At 36.2% G+C, this 27,223-nt stretch overlaps 1 protein-coding gene across 1 annotated transcript in view; it reads right to left on the minus strand.

The window, feature by feature from the left end:
• Positions 1 to 643: 643 nt before the first annotated feature.
• LOC106876024 (patatin-like phospholipase domain-containing protein 7) overlaps positions 644 to 27,223 on the minus strand; it is an 81,863-nt gene continuing 55,283 nt past the window's right edge. The window contains exons 24-33 of the mRNA XM_014924399.3: positions 25,272 to 25,428; positions 23,007 to 23,070; positions 17,424 to 17,546; positions 15,975 to 16,091; positions 14,774 to 14,922; positions 10,992 to 11,144; positions 9,719 to 9,841; positions 5,571 to 5,664; positions 1,775 to 1,878; positions 644 to 1,181 (exon numbers count right to left, since the gene is read on the minus strand). Coding sequence (XP_014779885.1) covers positions 1,131 to 1,181; positions 1,775 to 1,878; positions 5,571 to 5,664; positions 9,719 to 9,841; positions 10,992 to 11,144; positions 14,774 to 14,922; positions 15,975 to 16,091; positions 17,424 to 17,546; positions 23,007 to 23,070; positions 25,272 to 25,428 — 1,135 coding nt within the window. The 3' untranslated portion in view covers positions 644 to 1,130. The remainder of the gene's footprint in view (positions 1,182 to 1,774; positions 1,879 to 5,570; positions 5,665 to 9,718; positions 9,842 to 10,991; positions 11,145 to 14,773; positions 14,923 to 15,974; positions 16,092 to 17,423; positions 17,547 to 23,006; positions 23,071 to 25,271; positions 25,429 to 27,223) is intronic.

The raw sequence follows: 27,223 nt of genomic DNA on the forward strand, positions 1-27,223 counted from the left end.
TAAATTTCTACATCTTTAAATATGTGGTAATGAGGAGATCACATACAAGCATTGAAAATGCCAACAAATGGACAAGTAATTTATATCCTTTTTTTTAAGTTTGGTACTTATCAATCAGTCTCTTTTGGTGAACTGTTAAGTTACAGGGACATAAACACAACACTGGTTGTCAAGTGGTGGCGGTGGACAAATACAGACATATATATATATATATATATATATATATATATATATATGTGTGCATACAATGGGCTTCTTTCAGTTTCTGTCTAACAAATCCACTCACATAGCTCTTGTTCTTGAAAGCCTAAGACAGATTTTTTAACTAGAAATATCAGTACTAATTAAATATTTCTCAGGTAATGGTTCTAAATTGGTATTGTCTATATTTAATATTCTGTGTACATTGCTATCACCTATAACATACTGATTTTCTGTACATTTTGCAATGCTTCAAGCAAACAACAATCTTCTACTCAAAAGAAAACTGCTTATATTGACAGAGGAAGGAGAGGAGGATCATAACACCCACAGTTGACAAGTACAACAAATCTAAGTGTCTAAACTCTGAACTTTCTGGAACACACATTGTCCTTCCAAATATTATTTATGATTCCAAGCTTTTTCTCTTTTTAAATTTCAATTTTTGAAGTTGTGCAGGTTTGTAAATATATCTAATTTCATTCAATTTTCCTTTTGTATTAACTATAACCATGGTTAACTACAGTTCAGTTATAAACTTTTTTTCTGACTCATCCACTCCAGTCAACTCTCAAATGAATCTTTGAAAGAAAAAAATGTATATCTGCAGTTTTTATTGTCAAAATACACTTATCTCTCAAAATTTGTGAAGATTATTCCACCAGATATAGAAAAGAAGCACCCATCATTTCTCTGTAAATCTCAAAGTTTGAGTACACTTTCTGAGAATTCCTAAGCCATAATCTGCACCATTAATTCTGCTCTAGATAGGACAATGTCGACATATTGGTGAAATCAATTTACAATAGAAAATAAACAGCATCCATCTGCTCAAACATCAGGCTGTTTTTGTTTGTTTGTTTTGTTTCGGTTTTTTTTTTTTTGGCTTTTTTTTTTTCTGATAACTTCATTGGAAATTGGGCAGCATGTTAAGTGGAAGACTTTTTATTTACATGTGAAGTTCTTTGCCTTACTGGATTCTGCGGAGAGAAAATAAGAGTACCACAAATTGATGATTATTAAAACAAATTAAATACATGCAAGACACTGACAATCATTACCATAACTTTTGCAATCAAAATGAACATATTTTAAATATGAATAAAGAAAATTAACCTTCAATTGCTCCATATTATTTATTTTTGCTAGTAATTTCTTATTGTTCCGATGGAGAATCTTGCCTGAAATCAGACCTCACAGCTAACTAACTTATTCCACTTTGTAAGCTGTCTGTATTTACTATTTGACAATTCTAATTCCACTAGAAGATGCTGTTGAAAATGATGTTTCTTTTTTCTGAATTCTCTATTTTACATTTAAAGCAATGTCAACAAAATTTTACAGGCAGTCATCTCAAGCTCAGGAAGTTCAATCCATATCATTACAGATTCCAATTAAGCTTATATAATTTCTCTCTTTTTTATTCTTTTTTATTTTTTCTTCCAATTTCAATGTCTAAATCTGCTGATTACTCATATATCTCTAAGATATCTACGTTATAAAGTCATAACAGAGCTAAAAATCATTAAAAAAATTAAGTAAATTTTCAATAGGGAAAACAAAGTCAACTTACATATGGTTTTATCACTAATTCTTCTTCAGGTAAAGGCTCAGCTTCTGATGAGGTTGAGCCAGGAGAATTGTGCCTATCATCAAACTCTTCATGAAATACTTCCTCTATTGTAGGAAAAATTAAGCAATTTAACAAATTATTACTACTACATATACGTACATTATACATATGACCAAATTTAACAAGGATATTTTGTTAGAACACTGAATACTATATTATTTTGAGAGGACCTCTCATATGGATGTATGGTGCATAAAAGCATGCATATTGTTGGCAGGTAAGAATCGTTTGCTATGGGCACCAGAACTGACAGAGCACATGATTTCAACCTGCCTAGTCTCCTCAGTGGTAGACATCCAGTAGCAGCATAACAGCTGAATCTCACTATCAATGGTATATAAAATTTCAGTGTCTTTTCAGGCACCGATGTTACAAAGCTCCAGCAGACTTATTAAAAAATAATTGATAGCAACAGAAGTAGTATTAATACCAAAAGACAATCTTTATGTCCAACTTAACGTCGATGTTATATTAGAAACATAAAATTCTGCATTATTTACCATGAGTGAACCTCTCATACAAGTCCATGGTATATAAAATCATTTATATTTATATCACTGTCAAATAAGAGTCATCTGCTACGAGCAGAACTGCCAGATCATGTGATTTCAACCTGCTCAGTCTCCTCAGTGGAAGATGTCCAGTAGCAATATAACAGCCACATTTCAGTGGTTTTTCAGGCACTGATGTTACTAATAACTTATTTAAAAAATATTAGCAACAGAAGCAGTATTAATATCAAAAGATAGTGAGTGTGTGTGTGTGTGTGGTTTTTTTTTTTTGCCATATTCCCTTTCATATCAGCTAAGTCTTTGAACACCGGGGTAACTTTGAACAAAATATAATATTTGTTTCCTCTTATCGCTCATTACTGAAATTTCTTACAGAGTTATTTAAATGTGTTGATAAACTTTAGAATCATATTTATATGATGGTATAATTTCAATACATAAAGTAAAATTTATAAATATAACTTTGATTACCCGCTCAAAGAAAGAATTTGCCAACCTCTTCAAATTCCAGCAAAACAAACATTTTTGCAAGATACTTTTGTCAGTAGCTAAAGCATTTCTTGCATAAAAAATACAAACTTTTGTTAAAACATGATGTTAATATAACTAGCTAATAATTTTCTATTGAAGTGCTTTTATAACTTTGGTATCTTTGTAAAAACTTGTATAACATGACATGCCCCCCCGCCACCACTTTGATTATCTAGCAGGGTTACTTTGAACGGCATTCAAAGTAACCCTGACCACTGTTTCCAGCAGTAAGCAAGCTGCTACTACGGTTCAAATAGTGCCCAATATAAGTTAGGTATTTAAGATTTTTAATGTTTTTCTTATTTATGGACAAAATTTCACCCTTAGAATGAATGAGACGTAACCCCAAATTTATCTTTTTTTATTATGGCTTGATAACCAAAATCAGTTCTTTCTGTTGCAAAGTCTAACTCTTTAAACCATATTGTTTTTTTTTAGGATCAACTTGTAGTTTGAATCAATTAATAAGAGTAATTTTGAACATAAGTAAAAAAAAACATTACTGTTCAAAGTAACCCCAAATCAGGGGTTACTTTGAACAGCAACAATTATATAAGAAAATCAATCAAATATTGACTGCAACTTATTTTTATTTCATATATCAGTTTACCTATTTAGTCCCCCTAACATAGACAAATTTAGTTAAGATTGAAAAAAAAGTTATGAAATTATTGCAATAAGAAGTCTAAATCTGTTCAAAGTAACTCTTTCACAGTAATCAGATTGTCACCTAAACTCCATTGTATTCTTTACACAAACTCAAGAGGTAAGATCAGCCATGATGGATATTTAATATTATACTTTGTGGATAATATATATAAACACACACACAGTAGTTGCATAATAGGTATTTTGATTTGGGGTGTAAATTGTCTTAGAAATTTCTATAATACTATGTACAACAAAGTGTTGCACAATTGCTATAAGAGCAGATAGTATTATATAATTCAATAAATTAGATTTTAGTATTTCATTTTATATATAAAAAAATATATTGACAATACAATAGTAATATATCAAAAAAATTAACTAAGTTTTATTGAATTGTTTTATTTTTCTTAATGTAAGCTGGGCAAGGGAAAAACGACCTAATAGCATAATATGCAACATTAATTTTAAAATCTTGATTTAGGTGAGAAAAATCTAGATAGTATTAAAAGAAATTTATATTACACATGAAGTTTTAGGTGTATATATATGCACAAACACACACTTTTTCCAAACAAGGATGTATAGGTTAATGCATTTAGCAAATAATTACTAGAACCTACTGAAGCTATTAATGGTCTATTGTAAATAATATTCATACAAGGATAATTAAAATCAACAATGCAAGCTGACTCTCTCTCAGTTTTACAGTACAGACATTGCTTACACCAGGAGCTATCCCACCTTCATTGGTCATGGACACACATGCAGTGCCAGTGCCAACATAACTGAAAACCCACCCTGCTGATTTTCTAGCAGTATACAATTGACTGTCATCCATACTATCATTCACACACATTCACGTCTCACACATATTTATATAAGTAAATTTATGTAACAGTATTGCATTCAAATGAGTGATTATATGCATCAGTTAAAATATTCTTTTAATGAGTTTATTGGTATGTTTATCACAATTTCTTAATACTTTCTATAAGATGCATTTAGTTATATATAAAAACAAAAAAGAAGACAGCTAAACATATGTATATTAATCTTTGTTATATTATCATAATCATGGTTACATTATTTGAGAGTAGGCATGGCTGTGTTGTTGAGAAGTTCACTCCACAACCATGTGATTTCAGGTTCAGTTTCACTCTGTGGAACCTTGAGTGTCTTCTACTTTAGACTGAGGATGCCTAAAGTTTTGTGAATGGATTTGGTAGATGTAAACTGAGAGAAGGCTGTGTGTGTGTGTGTGTGTGTGTGTGATAATTTAACATCTGCTTTCCATGCTGGCATGGGTTAGACAATGTGACTAGGACTGGTAAGCTGGAGATCTGCACAGGCCCCAGTCATCTGTTTGCTTTGGTTTCTACAGCTAGCGACTCTTCCTAACACCAGCCACTTTAAAGAGTGTACTGGGTATTTTTACATGTCACCAGCATAGGTGCCTTTTACATGTCACTGGCAATGACCACAATTCACTTAGCTTAACAGGTTTTCTCAAGTACAGCAAATCACCAGCAGTCTCGGTCACATGCCATTGCTTCTGTGAGGTACAATAACTGAAGATCACATTTCACCACCTAGTCCCATGTCTTCCTGAGTCTACCCCTTCTACCTTAATAATACATTTATCTTAAGAATATAGTTGCTTTACATATTGTAATAGTGTCCACAAAATAATCACAGAAAACCAAACTGGAGTTACAGTTAAGTTGCTTGCCTTTGTCAAAAGAAAACATTGAAATCAAAGTACAAAAGGAAAATACTGAGTGTTCAGGAATGTTTTCCATATTTGTTCCTGAATATAAAACATTGGACTAACAACAAGATCATGAGGTTAAAGAAGTTAAAACTTTTTAGTACAGCCAATGACTAGACTAGTAGTCCAAAGTTTAATATATTGCTGTTTTTGCAATAGCCTACCCAGTTCCCAGTAACTATAAAATATTCAAAATTTGTACAACCTATCACCAAAATAAAAAAAGAAAAAAATGCATGTAAAACTATATATAAATTAAAGATAATATACTTACCTTCACTCTCAGAACTATAGTTAACAGCATGCTCTTCTATCTTGCTGACCAATTCAGCAAGATCAGTGAAATTAGCCACAGTAGGCATTGATGGCTAAGAAATAAATAGAGCAAAATTGCATGACAATCTCTCATACAGACATAGAGCACTATTTTTCTCTTTAATGCTTTTTACTATATTATCCATTGTGAATCATTTGGGTAACTATTTCACAAGTAAGGGGGAAAAAAAGACTACTGATTTATGATTAACCTCAGATACATTTCGCATACCAAATCTCAGGATATCAAGATACAGTACAATGAAGAAACATAAAGATCATTGCCATATGGTGAAAGCAGAAAATAAGGAATTATAAATGTAGATTAATAAGAATATAAACTGTAGCAAATCAATATTAAACTGGACACTGAATAACACAATATGACATCATATATGTATATGAAAGAAAATATACTTTGTAAAAAAAGCTAAAGCAAAATGTAAAACTGGAATGCAGAACAATGGAATTTAATAATGTATTCTCCAGGATCAATTCTAAACCAAACAGTAAAATTGGAGCTTTATAAAGGAACAATGCTCAGATGTAAAAGGTTTGTATCCTTTTCAATTTCATTACCAATATAAGTAATATAGCTGCCAACTGGGAGCCAAGGTACACAGCTAAAGCCTTACTTCTAATTTACATTGCTAAATTTGGTAATAATGGTGTTTAAAGACACACAGAATCAGTACATAAAAGAGAGAATGTGCACAGAAGACTTATTGTTGTAGAGAAATAGCTAAGTGGATATAGCTTTCATAAGCCATTCTGAAAGTCGTAAGGCTTCTTGTGATTTTGGAGTACACTTAATTCTTTATCTTTTACTATCTATCAGAAATAGCTATCAGATTATGTGGAAATGTTATGAAGAACACAAATATTTTATTAAGTATATTTGATCACTATCTGCTTTAAGACCATAAAACTGGAGCTAAACTAATCCTTTGAAGCCTTTTGAGGTTCAGTAAACATTTACAATTACTCTAGAGTAAATAAGTTTCTGATAAATCAACTCTATGAGCAGATTTCATTTACTAGTTGTAGTTATTTTATTTCAATTTATACAGTGAATAAGAAAGGATAGCATAAGTAACATTTTCCCACCTCTCTAAAACCCTTCAGGCCTCAAGCGTGCCAAGAGAAGATGACTTGGAAGTCATGTACCTGTCAAGTAATGGGGTTAACATGATCAACGGTCTGCCCCATCACCCAATTTCTAGTCATTTACTTATATTATGTTGGAGACTAGAAAGAAAATATTCACAATATTTCTTCTTAAACTCTATGGTCCGAATAACATGCTCAAATGGTTTTATAAGTTACCCTAGTTTAAATGATTTTCAAAAACTCATAAAACAGAAGTTATGCTCATTATTAACCAATACCAACTGGAATATAACTGACAGCTGAAATAAGCTATGGTAGGAATGTTCATGCAAGGAGAAGAAATCAATTTTTATGTATCCCATAAATATTTAAATGCAAGATATTTGTCAGATATTTAAAAAAAAAAAATCTGCTTGTTGACAAATTGAATAAAAAGATTTAGAAGTGCATGTTGCTATGTATATGATCTTTTTAAAGCTGCAAAAAGCTGGAAAGGGTTTGCGATTTCATCCAAAAATACAAGATCTAATAAGGCCTTTTGTGTATATATTATATGACTATATATAATAGCTAGCTGAAGCATGAGCATCAATAACCTTACTAGGAGTTCGAATGGAGTAGATACATATCCTTGGCCTGTAATTTTAGGATCACCACTTTACTTCCTGCCTTGTAAAAGGCTCATATCAGCCTGCTAAAGAGTACAAAAATTTCAGAATAAAAATAGTGTGTGGGAGGGTGTGTAATTACTACATATATTTGATATTGTGTAGACTTTAATGTTTAAGAATGCAATAAACAAATAGGTAATACTAATTATCTGAACAATGCAACAGATTTAACACTTTAACAACCATAATACTAATGCTAGTATTAAACACAAAGATGTATTTATATAAAAAGATGAAACAGCAACACTAAGAAAAACATTATTTCCTGTATAATTAGTTGCTACGAAAAAGCATTCAGAAAACCCCAAAACGGTTAATTCATATAAATATAACTATCTTTATAGCAGCTGAATTTGGTTGGTTTGAATTCTTAGATTGGAAAAATTTGACCCAAAAAGTAAGAATCCCTCCCAATCTGTAGGATAGAATATCATAACTGTTTTCTGGTGTAAAGCAAATTCTGCCAGATGACTCACAGTCAATCAAAACCACTGAAATTAACTGACTACAGTCACTTAATTAAAGCAAATTAACCTGTTACATTTTGAACAGAGCAACAGACGACTTTCCAGACAATAACAATAGTGAGGAAGTTTCTGTCATTCCTAAAACAAATATCACTCAAAGTCTTTACTACCTTTAAATAGAGACCTTGTACAGAGCACTAAACCTTATACTTATAAATATACAATGGCCACAGCATGAATGGTTTGTATATGTTCAATAAAAGCTTACATCTTAAATAGGTGACACAAGAATATAAAAATTTCAAAATTAACAACACTATACTGTACTACAAATACTCTAATATCTAGGTTACCCAGCATACATTTATACTTCCTTAAGCTCTTATGATTCAATTGTGTACATCAACATCAACTGTAGCAGTTGCACTATTACCAAAACAGCTAGCAACAAAGCCACACAGGTTTCAAAAATGTTTCATAGTCATTGTTTAGCATCCTCTTTCCATGCAGGCATGGGTAGGATAGTTTGACATGGAGCTGGCTAGCAGAGAGCTGTCCAGACTCCAATTGTCTGTTGTAGCATGGCTTCTATGGTTGGATGCCCTTCCTAACACCAACCACTTAGAGGTGCTGGGTGTTTTTATGAGTCACTGGCACAGGTGCATTTACACTGTACCAGCATGGGTGCATTAATGCAGCACCAGCATGGGTGCATTAATGCAGCACCAGCATAGGTGCTTTTTAAGTAGCACCAGCACCTGAAAGGACAATCCTGTATGTGTTGAAGATAAAGATTTTACTTAGCTTGATGCATCTTATCAAGTACAGCAAATCACCACATCTCCCAGTCCTTCTGGAAGACCAAGAGTGCCAGGACTAATGTTTAGAATTGAGCAGTCGTAAATTCCATCATGAACCTCATGCAAAAAAAAGTCACTTGGGTCACTTGACTGATTGGCATGAACTTGCTCACAACACCTAGACCACAGACAAGCTATTTCCTCATTTTGTATCTTCTGCCATCACTACTACAACCTCTGTTCCTTGTAGGTGGTTGATCTCATGCCACTTCTATCAGACCTACCAAATTCATTCACATTTCTTCATTGCCCATACTGTCTCTTTCCCCTTTCTCACTCCTTTTCAATCCTTCCTTCTCAGACTGTCCTCCTTCTGCATTTTCCTTGCAACAATCATGAACTTGTAGTTATTCAAGAAGAACATTAACTGCAACAATCTCTCTGGTCACAGAGGGCCTGCCAAGGCCATGGTCATAGCCCATTTCCTCCAAGCTGAAGACTCTGTACACCCACAGGTGAAACTCGGAGAAGCAAGAGACTACTTGAACAACACATTAATCTGTACTATGGTATTGAGTACTCTTTTTTTTTCTGATAGTCAACACTAAATGGATATATAAGACTACATTATGTTAATATTCAGTTTCAACATTTAAGATCAATTGTTAAGAAGAAAGGAAACAAAAAGAGACTAGTAGAAGACCAGTGAGGAGGAGAATAGGAAGACAAAGCAAGCCAGTTAAGATGACAAGTTTAGGGTGTTAATTTATTGGCATGTTTAAAATAGTAATTCAAATATCTCAACAAAAGGATTTTTAAAAAAGGCACTACACACAAAATATTTTACTAATTTGCTAATTCCAGTTCTGTAACAAGTCAATAAACTTCACATTATGTATGTGTGTATGTATGTATGTATGCATGTATATATATACACACACACACACACACACACACACACACACACACACACACACACACACACAATACAAAGCTAAGAAAAATGTACAGAAATGGCAACTATTGGAAAAACAGTAAATTTTTCAATGATATTCTTACAAATAATGGCGATGCTTTCTTTTTGAACTTCCTTTCTTCTGATTTTTCCATGAAGAGATCTTTTAAAAGTCCTCCTTTGATCCAGCCACTGAACAGTGTTTTAGCATGATGGTAACCAACTTCCTACAAGACAATATTTCAGAGAGAGAGAGGGAAACATAACATTTGAAGTGATTATTTTCTACTATACTTAAAGCTTCCTGTAAAAAATAGGTTAATAAAAATAATTGTACTCTAAAAAAAAAATAAAAAAAGGAAAAAAAATCCACAGTGGTGTAGTCATACTACCTTGCATATACTGTCATATTTACTTTTGTTTTTATTATCAGTCATATTACATAGAGTCAAAAGATGTACATTTACAATCTGAACACTTAATCTGGTTTGCATGGCATACATGTGACTGAGATTACAATACTCTGCCCTAAACAAGACAAGTCCATCATGGGACACAAGTCCATCATAGGACGATATCTATTACTGAATACCATCTGCTATCTATTACTAGATACCATGAAAGACGTCACAGAAAGATTGGAACTAATAATTCCGTGAATGTGAGATCCTCTTGCAGTTTTATTATAGTTGTAAAAATTAATGATTCTTGTAATATAGTGACAGTTTATAAAATAGATACAAAATCAAAAGAATAGAAACTAAAATGAAAATGAGGTTTATATTTGTTTTGAAACAAGATTTGATTGTTTTGAAACAGAGCCCTGTGAGGTGGGAAGGTTACTGCAGTAAGTATCACAGACCATTCTGTAGCAACACCTTTGCAATCATGTCCATAAGGCATAGCTTAATACACCATTTGTTCAGGGATGTACCACCTGTTATTCCCTCCCCCACCATCTTCAGCTGCTTAATGCCACACCATCATATTTTTCTTACTGAGATAGTTATGGGTTTTCTTTTTATCGATAATTTTATCTCTTATACTTTTAATGTTTTTTTTTTCATTCCCAAGCATGACCAACAGAGACTATGGTGATTACCCAACCATCACATACCCCTAGGTCTCCTGCCAATTGGTTTAGCTTGAAGTATTTGTCTTATGATTCTTTCCTGTGACATTCTCATCACATGTTTGTTGCGTGACCTGTCAATGCAGAGAAGTAGTGACTGAACCTACAGAGACCTTATCTCCAAGCTAAGTACCCTGTCAAATAATGTTATGCCACAGACCCTTTTGGGATTTCTCGCTATTTAGATACAATAATGTTTTCAAATAAAAGCGAATTATTTTTTTTAAATAATTAAATAAACTTACATATATTTCATCAAAACTTCCGAATTGTAATGTTTTGAATTTGTCAATTGGTGGTCTCACATATTCACAGTAGTCGCTATTTTTCACCATTTCAAGTTGTCTCACACACGATACATATGCTAGCCGAGACTGGATTTCATTCATGTCTGGTACCTGGAATATGAACACAAACATTAAACATTTAGCTCAACCCATTCATGCAATCTACCAGCAACAAAATTCATTCAACACTTGAAGGGGATGGATTTTGTTTAATCCTTGGTTTTATACACTCATATAATCAATTTTAACTGAATAAAATATCAAAATGTCAGCTGGGGCGTCAATACTTTGTAGCTAATCCTTGGTGTTGTATTGTTTTTGGTCAAAGGATTAAACACCTACACCTCTGTGGGGTTCCCCACCTCTCTGCCACTTTTACAGATTCCTATGACATCCAGTTTCATTATTATTAATTTGAATTAGGAGCTTCATCCATAGTGGATTTTTCATTAGCTGATTACACAGCCATGGGCACTGCCCCTATGGCTGCATTGCCGTTCTCTTGATAGAGCTTGGTGATCCTGGCCATTGATCTTTTAGAATTCCTGCACTCAGCATCCACGTAAGATGCACTGTTGGCTTAGGTGAGCTCTTCATAACTACCATGCTGCAGTCCCATGACTTTGCCATATCTTTGACAGGATGGCTAATTAGGTGCTATGCTTTGCCAAAAGGCAGCCTGTAACTATGCAGACCACACTCACTCCATGAGATATTTTGAAATACCTACGTTACACTTATGTAATAACAGAGGAAAAAGAGAAACTCAATAATAGAAAACTGAATTGCAAATTTATGTGTAGTTTGGTGGTTTATCCTCATTTAATGTTTGTTTTCCATGCTGGCATGGGTTAGATAGTTTTGCAGGATCCAGTGTGCCCTAGAGCCACATCAAGCTCCAAGGTCAGCTTTGGTATGGTTTCTACAGCTGGACGCCCTTCCTAATGCCAACCACTTTACAGTGCTATTGAGTGCTTTTTTTTGTGCTACCAGTGCTCGTGAAGTTACCAAGTAACTTGCAAGACTGGAACAAGAAAACAAAAAGCTCCCTTGACTAAGTAGTTGGGTGTATTTGAGGTGGGTGACATTGGTTTTATACCAGGTATTGAAAGGCTAATGTATGATAGAGAGGAAAGCACAAGTATCTTGCGAAAGAGGAGATACATGGTTACTGGGTGAGTGGAAGTAGCCAGAAAGAAGGTGGAGATGGTGATGATGTGGTGCCAGAGCATCTCAAAATACAAGATGCATATAATTAAGGATAAAGAGAGTGGATTAGGAGTGAGAGGGAGTAGTTTCCCAAGAGTGAGAGGCAAGAGGAATAGATGATTAGAGATGGGAGTAGAGATGACTGTAGTGAGTGATAAACAAAGGTGGAGGTGTAGTTGATAGGAAATACCAATATGGAGAGGGGATAAGGAGGGAGAGATAGAAGTGGATCAGGCAGGAGAATAAATAAGAAAGTAGAGGTAGAAACAGTGGGAAGGGAGATGTAGAAGTACATAAGGGTGGCTATAGCAGGTGGGACATGATACCAGTATGAGAGGTATCATCATGGAGTATAGAAGAGGAGAGAGTGCAATGACTGAAGGTAGAGAATTGTGACTGGTGGAAAAGTATAGGAAAGAATGATAATGCAAATAAGAAATGGAAGTGGTCCCAGGGAGTTAGGGATGAAACTGGAAGCACAAAGAAAGGAACCCACTTCTCAGACACCATTTCAACAAATTAAAATATTTAATAAAACAAAAAACATTTCAAAGTAGTTATTCAGCAAAGTAGTTATTCAGCAAATATTGTGTTTGATCTTATTATAAAATGCAAAAATGTAACAATTTCAATCTCTTCACATAATCCAGTAATACCCATGAATTGCATATTCTTCTCTTCAGACATAAAGCTAAAAACATGTTGGTTAATCAAATAATAAAACAGGATTTTATTGCATTTAGAGTAAAATGAATAGATAATGAGTAGTCTTTTCCTCAACTCGGTGCGCTGAAAGTGTAGCTGCTAGAATAAGAATAGCCTGGGCAAAGTTTAGAGAGCTCTTACCCCTGCTGGCGACAAAGGGACTCTCACTCAGAGTAAAAGGCAGACTGTATGACGCATGTGTACGAACAGCCATGCTACATGGCAGTGAAACATGGGCTGTAACTGCTGAGGACATACGTAAGCTCGCAAGGAATGAAGCCAGTATGCTCCGTTGGATGTGTAATGTCAATGTGAATACCCGTCAGAGTGTAAGTATCTTGAGAGAAAAGCTGAACGTTAGAAGCATCAGTTGTGGCGTGCAAGAGAGACGATTGCGCTGGTATGGACATGTGGTGAGAATGGATGAGGATAGCTGCGTGAAAAAGTGCCACACCCTAACAGTTGAGGGAACCCGTGGAAGAGGTAGGCCCAGGAAGACCTGGGCTGAGGTGGTGAGGCAAGACCTTCGTACATTGGGCCTCACCGAGGCAATGACTACTGACCGAGACCTTTGGAAATGTGCTGTGCGTGAGAAGACCCGGCAAGCCAAGTAAGATCGTTGCCAGTGCCCCTGGACTGGTTCTTGTGCGGGTGGCACATGAGATGCACCATTTTGAGCGTGGCCGTTGCCAGTACCGCCTGACTGGCTCCCGTAGGATTTTCGAGCGAGATCGTTGCCAGTGCCCCTGGACTGGCTTGTGCGGGTGGCACATAAAAGACACCATTTCGAGCGTGGCCGTTTTCGTGCGGGTGACACGTAAAAGGACCCACTACACTCTCTGAGTGGTTGGCGTTAGGAAGGGCATCCAGCTGTAGAAACTCTGCCAAATTAGACTGGAGCCTGGTGTTGCCATCCGGTTTCACCAGTCCTCAGTCAAATCGTCCAACCCATGCTAGCATGGAAGGCGGACGTTAAACGATGATGATGATGATGATGATGATGATGATTTCCACTTTGTCCTGAATTAATTTTCATTGACCTACTCAAGGTGTTTCTCTGTACTAACTGCACTTCATTTATATTTATTGCACATTTTTCACTTAGAAATTTAGCATGCAAGTCAGTATCCATAAAGGCTCAGTTTCATTATAACAAAATTGATGAAGAATAAAAAAAGGTTATTGTAACAAAAAACTTATTGAGTGCTATAAAACAAATTGCAAAAATCAATTTTATTCTTGCAATATACAACGGTAGACAGTTAATGAAACAGTAGTTTCAAAAGATTCTAAAATATATCAAAATTGTTCTAGTAGTAATTATCTCATCTTTTTTTAAAATTTGAATTTTAACTCAGTGATAATACAATTCAAAATTACAAATAATACAATTTATGAAGCATCTCTAAGGTGATTGCTGGAAAAGACTAACACAACACTAGAAAAAAAAATTTAAGAAATTGCTGACAGAACTCACTATAAGGTAGCCAGAGAAATTCAGTCATCAGTTATACAATTTTCTAATGTTAGTTACACAAATGCACTTACTGAAACTATATATGTCAAGTTAATGTGTGAGATTCAGTATAGTCACTTGAATGGCTAGAAATAGCAGCCAAATTTCCCTTAAATCATACCTACTGATTTTTAAAAAAATTAACACTGGATAATGTTGTTCTAGATATGCAACATCCCAAAAAATAATAGGTTAAAGTTTATGTATTTTATGTATACTAATGAGTTTAAGTCCTTTGTATAAGACAACAAGATGCAATTCTAAAAGAAAAACAACAAAAAAATCTAAGTCAAAGAAAATATAATCATACCTTCACATTTTTTGCCCATGGATTCCAGCGGTTCCAGAGAAGCCACCAACCTGAGAGTTCATCCCCATAATTTGTGAGTTCATCTTCAGTTTGACTGCCTACATCAACAGCAAATATTGTTTGAGCACCTTTAGCACGCATCACATCAGCTGGAAAAAAAAAAACAGAAAACAAGAATATTAAAAATAAAATAAATGTAATAGTGATAATCATATGCTGTTACTTTCTGACAAAATCAATAAAAACAACTAGACTATTTTCCTCTTATCTAGCATGACAGTTTACAAGATATACATACAACAATGTAAACTAATCATATAGCCCCACTCCATCCAAGCACTCAAGACAGTGAACAGACACACACAGTATCCAATAACAGTTTAATTAATTTATTCAATTAAGGTAATGATATTCAAAAACATGTACAGAATCACTACAGTAAGAGTATCTGTTAACAATATTCATTATGATAAATATTCCAAATATTAAGAACTAGAAGATGACATCAAAGAATGCAGTATTTACAAAGGAATGAGAATTCTAGTGAAATTCCTAATTGCAATGTTAGCAACAAATACTATCATTTAAAAAATTTTTTCTATGACCCCCACCCCTTTAAGTTTTGTGTCTATCAGTAGTATATCACTAAAAACAAGTGAAACTATTTTCTAAAGTGCAAAGTTGAACTGAAATTTGTTTTAACATCAGTTTTCCAAAGCTATCATGGGTTAGAATAGGAATTATATGAGACTGGATTTTACAGCCGGCTACTCTTCCTGTTGTAAACCCTTACCTGCATTTTCAAGTGAGAGATTTCAAAATACCATTCCTAATATCAACAAAGAATGTCAACATCATCATTGTTCTGCTCAAGCTGTGACAAATGTGAAATAACTTTCATACAACATTTATACACACACGTCACATATATACAATGGGCTTCCTTCTGTTTCTGTCTCTCAAATTCACTTATAAGTCACTGGTTGGTCCAAGGTTATAGTAAAAGACACTTACAACCGCTGTTATGTATTGAGACAGAATCCAAAAGCATATGGTTACAAAGTGAACTTAACCCTGCAGTCATGCACCTCAGTTAAACTAATAATACCTTGTATATTCTAAACCAATTTACTAAGACTTTCTCGAATATTTCAGTTACAGAAAACTTTAAAGGATTAAAAGCTTATAGAAAGCCACATACCTGGAAGGTTATTAACATATCCACCATCTAACAATAGATGGCCATCAATTGGATCACAAAGAGGTGGAAGATATCCAGATAAAGACATACTGGCTCGAACATAGCGCCAAAGCGAACCTATAAGTAGAAAATGTAACAATCTTTAACATCAAAATTTAGAAGATAAATGAATGACTGATAGCTAACTATAAAAGAGAGTGAAAATCATCATCATCATCGTTTAACGTCTGCTTTCCATGCTAGCATGGGTTGGACGATTTGAGTGAGGATTGGTGGACCAGGAGGAGACACCAGGCTCCAATCTGATTTGGCAGAGTTTCTACAGCTGGATGCCCTTCCTAACGCCAACCACTCTGCGTGTGTAGTGGGTGCATTTACGTGCCACCGGCACGAGGGCCAGTCAGGTGGGTACTGGCAACGGCCACGCTCGAAATGGCGTGTTTTATGTGCTACCTGCACCTAAATAGAATGCATTAAAACAAATAAAGATACTTAACAACATAAAGATGGTCTTATGAAGACTAATGACAATTTAGAATATTTTACTTTGTTTTAAATCTATTTTTACCTAGTCAGCATTTTTGATTATGTCATATAAATTTATTTCTTTGTTCATTATTATTCAACACCATGGATTAGGTTAGCCTTAATCCAGTAGGCATATGATCAAAGGCATTTTAGTTGTACCATCCCGTCCTTTAAGAGTACATAGTACAGGACTACATCACCCAATGTGTTCATTCATCATTTATCTAGACAGAGTGAAACAAGTATTGTGACCTGCCTGTATGTCAAGTGCAATAACTAGAGTGAAGTTTGTATTCTGGCCATGTCATCAAAAGCCGAACACATTAAACTAAGTCAACTTAATATTGGTTTCAAATTTTGGCACAAGGCCAGCAATTTCAGGGGTGGAGGTAAGTTGATTACTTCAACCCTAGTGCTCCACTGGTACTTATCTTATCAACCCCAAAAGGATGAAAGGCAAAGTCAGCCTTGGCAGAATCTGAACTCAGAATGTAAAGATGGATGAAAAGCCACTAAGCATTTTGCCTGACCTGCTATCAATTTTGTCAGCTTGCCTCTCAAGTCAACTTAATATCAAATTCAAGAACATCAAAGATAAAAGTTTTTCTACAAGCTTTCATAAAACCTGCCAGCACAAAAAAAAAAAAATGGACATTAAACTATTGGTGTTGCTGATGCAGTCAAATAGAACAAAACTGGATTTCATAATCTGCATTGATTTTCTTCTCCAAAACAGCTGAAATTCTTGTAAATTTAAGGTATAATAATGGCTGCAGTCACATTTAAATGTTGTAGTCAGTAGTATATCATCTAGTTATTCTCTTTATTTCTTGAAATCAGGATTAAAGTTAAGAGAGCATGTATTATGAAGTATCACATTAATTTCAGAGACATTAGTAGACCAAATAATGCTTTCCTTACCTGTGGTATGAACTCTCATTGAAGAAGAGCAAATGTCAGTGGTGACACAAAAGTAGGGTATCCAAAGATCTTCAATTTGACGATCTTTAAATACATTTTCCAAACTTTTATTAAAGGCACATCCTACAAAAGAATAGTAAGAAACAATATTATATCGACACTGAGAAGTGTATGTAATGTAGTGAATTAATTATAAAATGGGCGTAAAATAAAATGAGTGGTGAAATAAGTGAGTGGTTTATGTGAAGGTGGGGTTAAGACAAGGATGTGTGATGTCTCCATGGCTGTTTAATTTATATATGGATGGTGTGAGGTAAATACTTGAACCCTTGGTAGGGGATCTCAAATGGTGAGAGAGCACAGTTGTTGTTTGCTGATGATACAGCAAGGGTGGCAAATTTGGAAGAGCAGCTGGGGAGACTGGTGGTAGAGTTCGGAAGAATGTGTGAGAGGAGGAAACTGAATGTAGCTAAGAGTAAGGTGATGAGATTTTGAGAGATGGCAGTAATGACAAGTATGAAAATTGTTATATGGACTGTTAGATATGTAATTCGTCTGACGTTCCGTGTGTCATGTGGTTCGTCTGAGTTCATTGTTTCATTGTTGTTGTCTTGTGGGACTGTCGTAGTAAAATGTCATTGATATATATATGGCGGACATGACTTTTGTTTATTCATAACGAACATTGGGTGAGTGCGTTCTTTGTATGTAATTGAACAATAAATGTAATAATTAAATTGTATAACTCGTTATGTTATCTCTGCGAGTCAGTCCGAGGGAAACATAACAGAGTTTATTGGCGTCGCCGATAGGATACATGCTTACTTTACCGTAAAATTATTCATCGTAATAACAATGGCTGAAAAACAGACAGTAGAACTTATTAAATTGTTTAGGGAACAAATGGACAAGCAAATGCAACAACATCAGAGAGATATGGACGCTCTGTTAAAACTGTTTGGTGCTCGACAAGTTGAAGGCGATTCTAGTGGCTATTTTTCAGCTGCTTCAACAACAGTGTCGATTCCACCATTTACTGCATTTGATTCAGCGACAGAACTATGGCCTGATTACTGGTCAAGATTCCGTACGTTTGTGGCTGCTAATGCTGTACCTGAAAAACGCATGGCACAAGTGTTCCTAACCAATCAGACTGCTACTGTTTACAAACTACTTGCTAATCTGGCTACCCAACAAAATCCGCCTAAAGATATCAACAACTTGATAATGGACGAAATCGTTGACTTCATGAAGGAACAGTTCGACCCTAAACTTTTCATTGTGAGAGAGCGTTTCAAGTTTTGGAGTGATATGCAGCGGAAGCCAGGCGAAACTCTCCAGGAGCTGGCAGCACGTATACGCCAGGATGCAGCTACCTGTGATTTTCCAGCGATCACCAACCCACAGGATGAAGCTCTGAGACAGAGATTCATATGTTCGGTTAACAATGAAGCGGTTCTGAAGGCGCTTTTTAAGATAAAAGACTCAGAACTAGATTTTGCCCGTGCTGTCCAGGTTGCCATTGAGACTGAAGACGCAGCAAAGGTTGCAAAAGAAACTGTATACAGTTCCAAAACCAAGCAGGTGTACAAGGTCCAGCAGAACAGGAATAAGAGTCCTCAAAAGAAACATCAGCAGTCTTATTCCACAAACCAGGAGAAATGCTACCGATGTGGAAAGGCCCACAAAGCAACAGACTGTCCTTTCAGGGAAACCAAATGTCATTTTTGTGATAAAAAGGGTCATTTGCAAGCGGTGTGTAGGAAAAAACAACATCAGCAACGCAATGGTCATTCACAAACTCCAGTGAAAAGAATCACAAAAGCTGAGCTAGTCAAGGCGATCCTAGGTGAAGTTTCCCGAGACACTCATAGTTTAATTGTGCCAGTAACAATCCAGAACAGACTGTTCACAATGGAATTGGACACTGCTACTACAGGCAATTTTGTTTCCTTGTCAGTCTGGAAACAACTTGGAAGACCAAAGCTGCAAGATGTCAAGCATCGCTATGAATCTGCCAGCAAGCACAACCTGCCTGTTCTAGGAACTTTCATGGGCCAAACCAAGGATCCAACAACTGGTAAGCAGGATCTTATACCTTACATAGTCACCAAGATCTCTGATCTTAATTTGCTGGGTCGGAATGCTATCCAGACTCTGGGAATTTCCGTAGACACTGCTCTAGGTTTGAAAAGCATAGACAGCCAAGCTAAGAGGGAAGGTGCAGAAGGGATGTATCCAAAGACCTCAAGCGAGCCCTATGTTTCCCTGCAGCAAGATTGTCACAACATGTGTGATGAATTTCCAGATCTTTTCAAGCAAGAATTGGGATGTCTCAAGAACTTTGAACTGGAAGTGAAGTTCAAATCGGACGCAACACCAGTCTTTCACAAGGCACGTCCGGTCCCATTTGCTCTTCGTGATGACCTGGCCAAAGGTTACGAAGAAGGCATCGCCAAGGAAATCTGGAAGCCTGTTCAATTCAATGAATACGGAACGCCAGTGGTACCGATTCGTAAAGCACACGCTTCAAGCAACCTGAAGCCCAAACTACGGATTTGTGGTGACTACTCTGTGGGAATTAATGACCAACTTGCTGATCACCGTCATCCAATGCCACTCCCTGCTGAACTGATGCAGAAACTCGGAGGTGGATTCAGATATACAAAGATAGACCTTGCTGATGCCTATAATCAGATCAAGCTGGCTCCAGAAAGTCAACGCAGACTCGCACTCAGCACTCACCGTGGAGTACTCCTGCAACAACGACTCCCTTTCGGAATCAAGTCAGCACCTGGTTACTTTCAGGAGATCATGGAAAACCTGACCCATGATCTACCTGGAGTGGCCGTCTTCCAGGATGACATGCTCGTCAGTGGGAAAGATGCAAACAGTCACTTAAACAACCTAAAGTGTCTGCTCACACGTCTAAGCGACAATGGACTCAGATGTCGCCGTGAAAAGTGCCAGTTTGCACTACCCAGTGTAGAATACCTTGGACACATTTTGTCGACTGAGGGGATCACTAAGGGATCCAAAGTCGAAGCAGTCTTAAAGATGCCATCTCCAACGAACGAATCAAGCTTGAAATCTTTCCTAGGTTCAGTTCAGTTTTATGGAAAGTTTATCCCAAACTTAGCCAGTATAGCAGAGCCACTCTATTGCCTTACGAAAAAGTCAACTATTTGGAAGTGGGGAGATGAGGAACAGTCAGTTTTTGATCACTTGAAAAATGTACTTTCATCAAGTCAAGTTCTGATACACTTCGATCCAAACAAAACTTTGGGACTGGCTTGTGACGCATCAAACGTTGGTATTGGAGCAGTCCTGTTTCACCGCTATCCTGATGGAAGCGAGCGCCCAATATCCAATATGTCCAAGACTCTCACTTCTGCACAGCGTAACTACAGTCAAATTCAAAAGGAAGCCCTAGCTATCATATTTGGCTTGCAGAAGTTTTACCAATATTTGTACGGTCGTAAATTCGTACTCGTGACTGACCACAAGCCACTGACATCACTATTCAGTCCGAGGAAAGGGACGCCACTTCTCGCTGCTAACAGACTAGCACGATGGGCCCTGTGGCTGAACCAGTTTGACTACACCATTGAATATCGGAAATCAGCAGATCATGGCAATGCTGATGCCCTCAGTCGCTTGCCATTCGGTGATGACAACGACTTTGACAGAAAGGAAAATGGTGAAGACATAGACATGGTGTGTGCCATCAAAGCTCTTAGTATTCAAGTCCAACCTGTGGATGCTAACGTCCTCCATCAAGAGTCAGGGAAAGATCCAGTGATATCTACAGTGATGCGCTACGTCCGTGAAGGCTGGCCACCAAAGAACATGGAGATCAATGACGAAGTCAACAAGTTCCGTAAGTTATCAAACTCACTTAGTATCTGTCATGGATGCCTTATACATGGATCTAGAGTTGTGATTCCACATAGCTTGCAGCCAAAGATCCTCAATCTTCTGCATCTCGGACACTTTGGCATGGAACGCATGAAACAGCTAGCAAGAACTGCTGTATATTGGCCTGGTATCGATGCTGCTATAGAGATAGCCAGTCGACGATGTGATTCATGTAACGAACATCAAAGGCAGCCATCTAAGCCTCCAGTTCACCCATGGATGTTACCAGAAAAGCCGTGGAGCCGCTTACACCTGGATCATGCAATAAATTTTATGGGTAGAGATTGGCTGGTGATCACAGATGCTTATTCCAAGTACCCATGCATTCATCCCACTTCCTCCACGTCCTCCAAAGCCACTTTGAATCTGCTTGAGGAAGACTTTGCGCACTTCGGATTTCCTCACACACTGGTCACCGATAATGCACCAACTTTTACGTCTGAGGAGTTCCAGAGCTGGTGCAAAGAACGCGGGATCACACACCTGACAGGGGCACCTTACCACCCAGCTACCAACGGAGCAGCGGAACGTTTGGTGCAGACCTTCAAACAAGCTCTGAGGAAGTCTTCTCTTCCGCCAACACGAGCACTTCAAGAATTCTTGATGCAGTACCGGAGAACACCAACATCCTGTGGATTCTCTCCAAGTGAACTTTTGAATAACCGGCAGATACGAACAAGGATTGATTCTCTGCTGCCATCGCCAACACACATTGCTCAAGGCAAACAGTCTAAGGAAGCACATAAGTCTCAGGTGACTCCAAGCTCGGCTGATGTCGCTAAAGTTACCAGGCAGTACAAGGCCGGAGATCCTGTGTATGCACTCTACTATGGACCTCGCCGAGACAAAGATCCCCGATGGGTACCAGCAATCATTAAGAAGTCATTGGGTACTCGCTGCTTTAACGTGAAGGTCATACCTCATGGCCCGATGTGGAGACGACACTGGAAACAGCTGCGACTGCGGTACACAACTGAGGAAGACAATGAACCTGGTGATGCAGAAAACACTGTATTTGAATTTGCAACAGATCACCCGATGGAGATCTCGGAAACTGTGCCACTAACACAAAGACAAACCAGACCCAAGACCATGTTACCCGTTCCAGAGTATGGACCAGACAACCCAAGACGGTCCAAGAGAACCAGTAAAACCCAAGAGAGACTTTGCTGTTGATACTTCTTGTGTAGCATCAATTTCAGTGGGGAGGTGTTATATGGACTGTTAGATATGTAATTCGTCTGACGTTCCGTGTGTCATGTGGTTCGTCTGAGTTCATTGTTTCATTGTTGTTGTCTTGTGGGACTGTCGTAGTAAAATGTCATTGATATATATATGGCGGACATGACTTTTGTTTATTCATAACGAACATTGGGTGAGTGCGTTCTTTGTATGTAATTGAACAATAAATGTAATAATTAAATTGTATAACTCGTTATGTTATCTCTGCGAGTCAGTCCGAGGGAAACATAACAAAAATGATGCTGAAAACTAAGGTACATAAATAGAGATACCTGTAGAGTATCTTAAAATTTTAATTGGTTCTTAACTTAAATTCTCTTCCAGTGTAAACTACTCCTTCCTCACCATCAAGCCATGCTTCTGTCAGACTTTATTATTCAAAAAACATCAACAAATAAAATGACGCGTGTTAAGTGGTCTTACCTGTGAACATGGACGTAACAGGATAGGTAAGATCAAGAACTTTCTTCCATAATGAAGTCATTTCCTGTTAAAAGGTTTCAAAACGAAATATAGGAAATAGAAGAGGAATAGAGAAAGCAAGAAAGACAAACCTATTAAAAATGAGATATTGTGATAAATAAAATATAAACTACGATTATTGTGCCATCCCAATTAGCTCTAACTTGTCGAGACATGTAGAGATAATTGATGGAAAAGTGTTCAGTTAGTATTTCAAGTGGGAGCAATCCAATAATTTTGTAGGCTTACTGCTCAAAAGATTTAGAACCTAAAATATATAACCTCTAATTTCAATATTGTAAATGGATAATTGATAGAGCCTTAGTGACTATGAATCAATTTACTGACTAAAAATTTTCCAAGAAAATCTAGCTGAAATTGACAAAAGTGACAGTGCTCCTTGTGTAGTTAAAACTTAAATTTTTAAGTATAATTTTCTTTTTCTTGACCAGATATTCATATACATCACAGGTCACAATGCTTTCATTCTTTCCTTGATTATATCATTGATTGATTATCTCATTTTCCTATTGTCTTGGAGGTCTTCTGATCTCTTGGATACCACTTGACAACTGCACAAGTCCACTTATTATTTGTTAATCTTGCAAAATGTCCAACCTAATAGGTGTTGTGTTTTTTTTTTTTATATATTCCATGATCCTAGATTTCATTTTACACTGTTCTCGAATTACCACATTTTGGACATGCTCCCACAGTGATATTTCTAACATGGATCTTTCCACTGCAACTCTATATCATAGATAGTCACTATTCTTCCTTCTTCATTATAGCCTACATCTCACTTGCATATAAGAATGGCAATCAGATGGTACTATCAAAGAGATTGGCATGCAGAGCCTTGTCCAGCATTGTTTTGAGCACATCTTTAATTAAGGCAAAAGAACTTCCACTCTGCTCTTATTCTGCCTGAAATTTCAGCATTCATGTCTCAGTATATATTTACAGCTCGTCTGAAGTAGATGTATTCCTTTATCCCCTCAATTCCATTGCTCCTCACCACCTTTTAACCATATGCTATATTTGTAGATGGCATGCATTTTGTCTTTAGGTGGTTTATTTTGAGGCCTGTTACTGAATTCTTGGGGTTCAGCTCTATTAGCATGGTTAGCATTTGATCTGAGGTTTCTGCAATAAGCACAATGCATGCAAATCAGAGGTGTGTTAATGCTAACACCACCTTTCTGATCACTGTCTCTGATGACCATTTTGTGATGTGGTGAAGAGATGTCTCCTTGTTTGACACCCTTCCCAACTAGAACTCTTACAGGCAGTAATATATAAGCATACATTGCAACATACACATACATGGATGACATATCTAACAAAAAACTGAAGTCTAATAAATTAGAATTACAAACTACACAATATAAACAGTATGTCTCTTATGCTTTTCTCTCGAATACCAATGAATAGAAATAGAAAGTAAGGTTTGACAAAATACAAAATCTTCAACCTCTTCTAAAAGTTCATAGCAGCATTTTAAAATATTTGATAATTCAAAACAATACTGATTTAAAAAGAAATAAGGCTAAAGAAAGCTTTAACAGTAACTTTGATTCTTACTTCATTCACTGTTGAATTTTCCTTTTAGAGCCCGACATTTAATTATGCTTCAGGATAAGGCACATAATTTTGATTACCTCACTTTGCCAAACTGACATTTTTTTTTTTTAATGCTTAGCAACAAGGAAAACTATTCAGCTTTAAAAACAATTACACAAACAGTATTTAAATGTCTAAATTTGAAACATTTCTTTGGGCCTTTAACTCCTTGGCAGAGTCATAGAGGTGTTGTCATGGTAGCTGGTGCATCTTGGGCACTTTTGTTAGACATGGCAGAGCCAATCTCTCCAGATCTGACTACAGCTGATTTCTTTCAGAGAAAGACATATAAATAGAAAAGAGGAGAAAGCGAAGACTCAGCCCAAGTACAGGACTGGTACTTTATTTATCGACCTTGAAAGGATGAAAGGCATAATTGATCTTGGCAGGATTTGAACTTAGAGAGCAGAACGCTGAAACAATTACCACAATTTTTACAATTCTCTAACAACTCTGCCAAATGATGACAGAAAAGGAAAATTACTGAGGAATATTCAAACTAGATGAGGAATATACATTCCAGTAAACAAATATGATGCAAACATACACAAAGTAAATAAATAAGTAAATAGAAAGAGAAACAAACTATTTCCTACTACTTACATTAGACCATTCACGTGCTCTCTGTACTGATCTGATAACATCTTGAGATTCAGCCCAAATGGCACCCATTATAGAACCAATGCTCGTACCTCCTACAATATCAATAGGTATTCCAGATTCTGCCATGGCTCGGATCATCCCCATATGAGATATCCCACTAAACAGAAAGAATAGAAAAATAAAGAGTCTTATTAATCATGATAGATTATCTTCACACAGTATTAATTCAGCTAAATTAATATCAGAATCTATTTTCAGACTGTTTACATGAGCTAAACAATAACAACAACCATTAAGTTATGTCTCACCTTTTTCTAACTATTATTTTTCTCACATTACCAAAAGCAAAATTTTAAAAGTTTCTTGTGTCAAATTCCAGTCAGTAATGGAAGTAGGTATCCAAACCTATTTCTTAACTTCTGCTAAGTAGAGATAACATACAAATATGAAAGCGAAGCACTAAGCAGTGATGTGTACAAATATAAACTTGTTACCAGTTCATATATGTTTGAGACATATTTGTACTCATGAGAAAGCCATTCACTATTTTGTTATGGAGAAAATTTCTCGACACTAGCACTGCTTCTAATTCATATTTGAATTTATTCTTACATACGCATTGTCAGGGCATACCAGCAAACGGCTTTTACACTATCTGTATATAGTCATGGACAGGTGATTCAGTTAGCATCCAGTTCAGTTCAGGTACTTGATGGTAATAAGCCACAAAAATGGCGAAGCATTGATGTCAATCACTCCTGAATGGAATTTGGGGCAAGTTGTATCATCTGTCTATGACTTTTAAGTGTTTCAATACCCAGTACTTTCAGGGAGTCATCCCCACTGCAGTAGGCAACAGCCTGCCAGTGAACAAGCAAAGCACATGCATTGAGTATTTGTGGAAATAACGTTTATAACACTAGCACTGCTTTGAAAATATATTTATAACATACTTTCAACATATATCGTAAACGAAATATTTTGTATGTTATAAATATAAACAATTACTGTGAATGAGAAATGTCAATTACCTCAACAAAACCAGGTATACTCCCATACAAAGCAAATTACTTAACTTGCTCCAAAATGTTTAATTTAAAAGTTCCACTTTTATTTCTCTGAACTGTGAGGCTAGGTTCATTCCTATTCACAATTCACAGAGCAGCAATTGAAAGAGCAGTTGTAAATGAGGCATTTACCAAAAGAATATGCAAACATCCACCCAAATTGGGATAAAAAAAAACTTCCTGGTTAAATTCTTAAATTTCTAATAGCTCTGAAAATATTTCAATTTTAATGTAAAATGCTTTAACTACTGAGCTGGTTTGCCAGTAGTTTAGTTCAAGCCCTAGTAAACATCAAATAAAACAGCATGACAACTTTGGCTCTTAGCTGAAGCCACTCTTTGCAGGGAAAGGCATAAATATCAAAACTGTTTTGTTCCCCTACTGAAAATATAAAACCTCTCTCTAAATACAAGTTTAAATTTTGTAATAATGACATAAAACTTGGTGAACATTAAAAAATATATTTATAACTGCTAGTAAAGTTAATTTCTAAACACACTCACTAATATATTGACTTTATCTTGTAGAAGCAATTATGGTCTATAAGCAATGGGATTCTATTGGGACTAAACTAAAACATTCAATATATAGAGCAAAAAAGGCAAGTTAATATGGCAAAGCCTATCCCTCTACTAGTTGCTAATCACAGTCAAATTTGTTAATGTGAAATCCACTTTTAGAGGAGAAAATAATGATATATTTTGGCATAGCCATCTGGTTTCACCAGTCCTCAGTCAAATCGTCCAACCCATGCTAGCATGGAAAGCGGATGTTAAACGATGATGATGATGTTTGAACCAGAGGCTGGGGCCATGCTGGAGAACATTTTCCAAGAGCCTTAATTGATGTAAGCAAATTAAAAAGACACCAACTAATAACAAGAAC

Source organism: Octopus bimaculoides, chromosome 1, assembly GCF_046866305.1.
Source record: "Octopus bimaculoides isolate indiv1 chromosome 1, ASM4686630v1, whole genome shotgun sequence".
In the NCBI taxonomy this organism is placed as follows: Eukaryota; Metazoa; Mollusca; class Cephalopoda; order Octopoda; family Octopodidae; genus Octopus; species Octopus bimaculoides.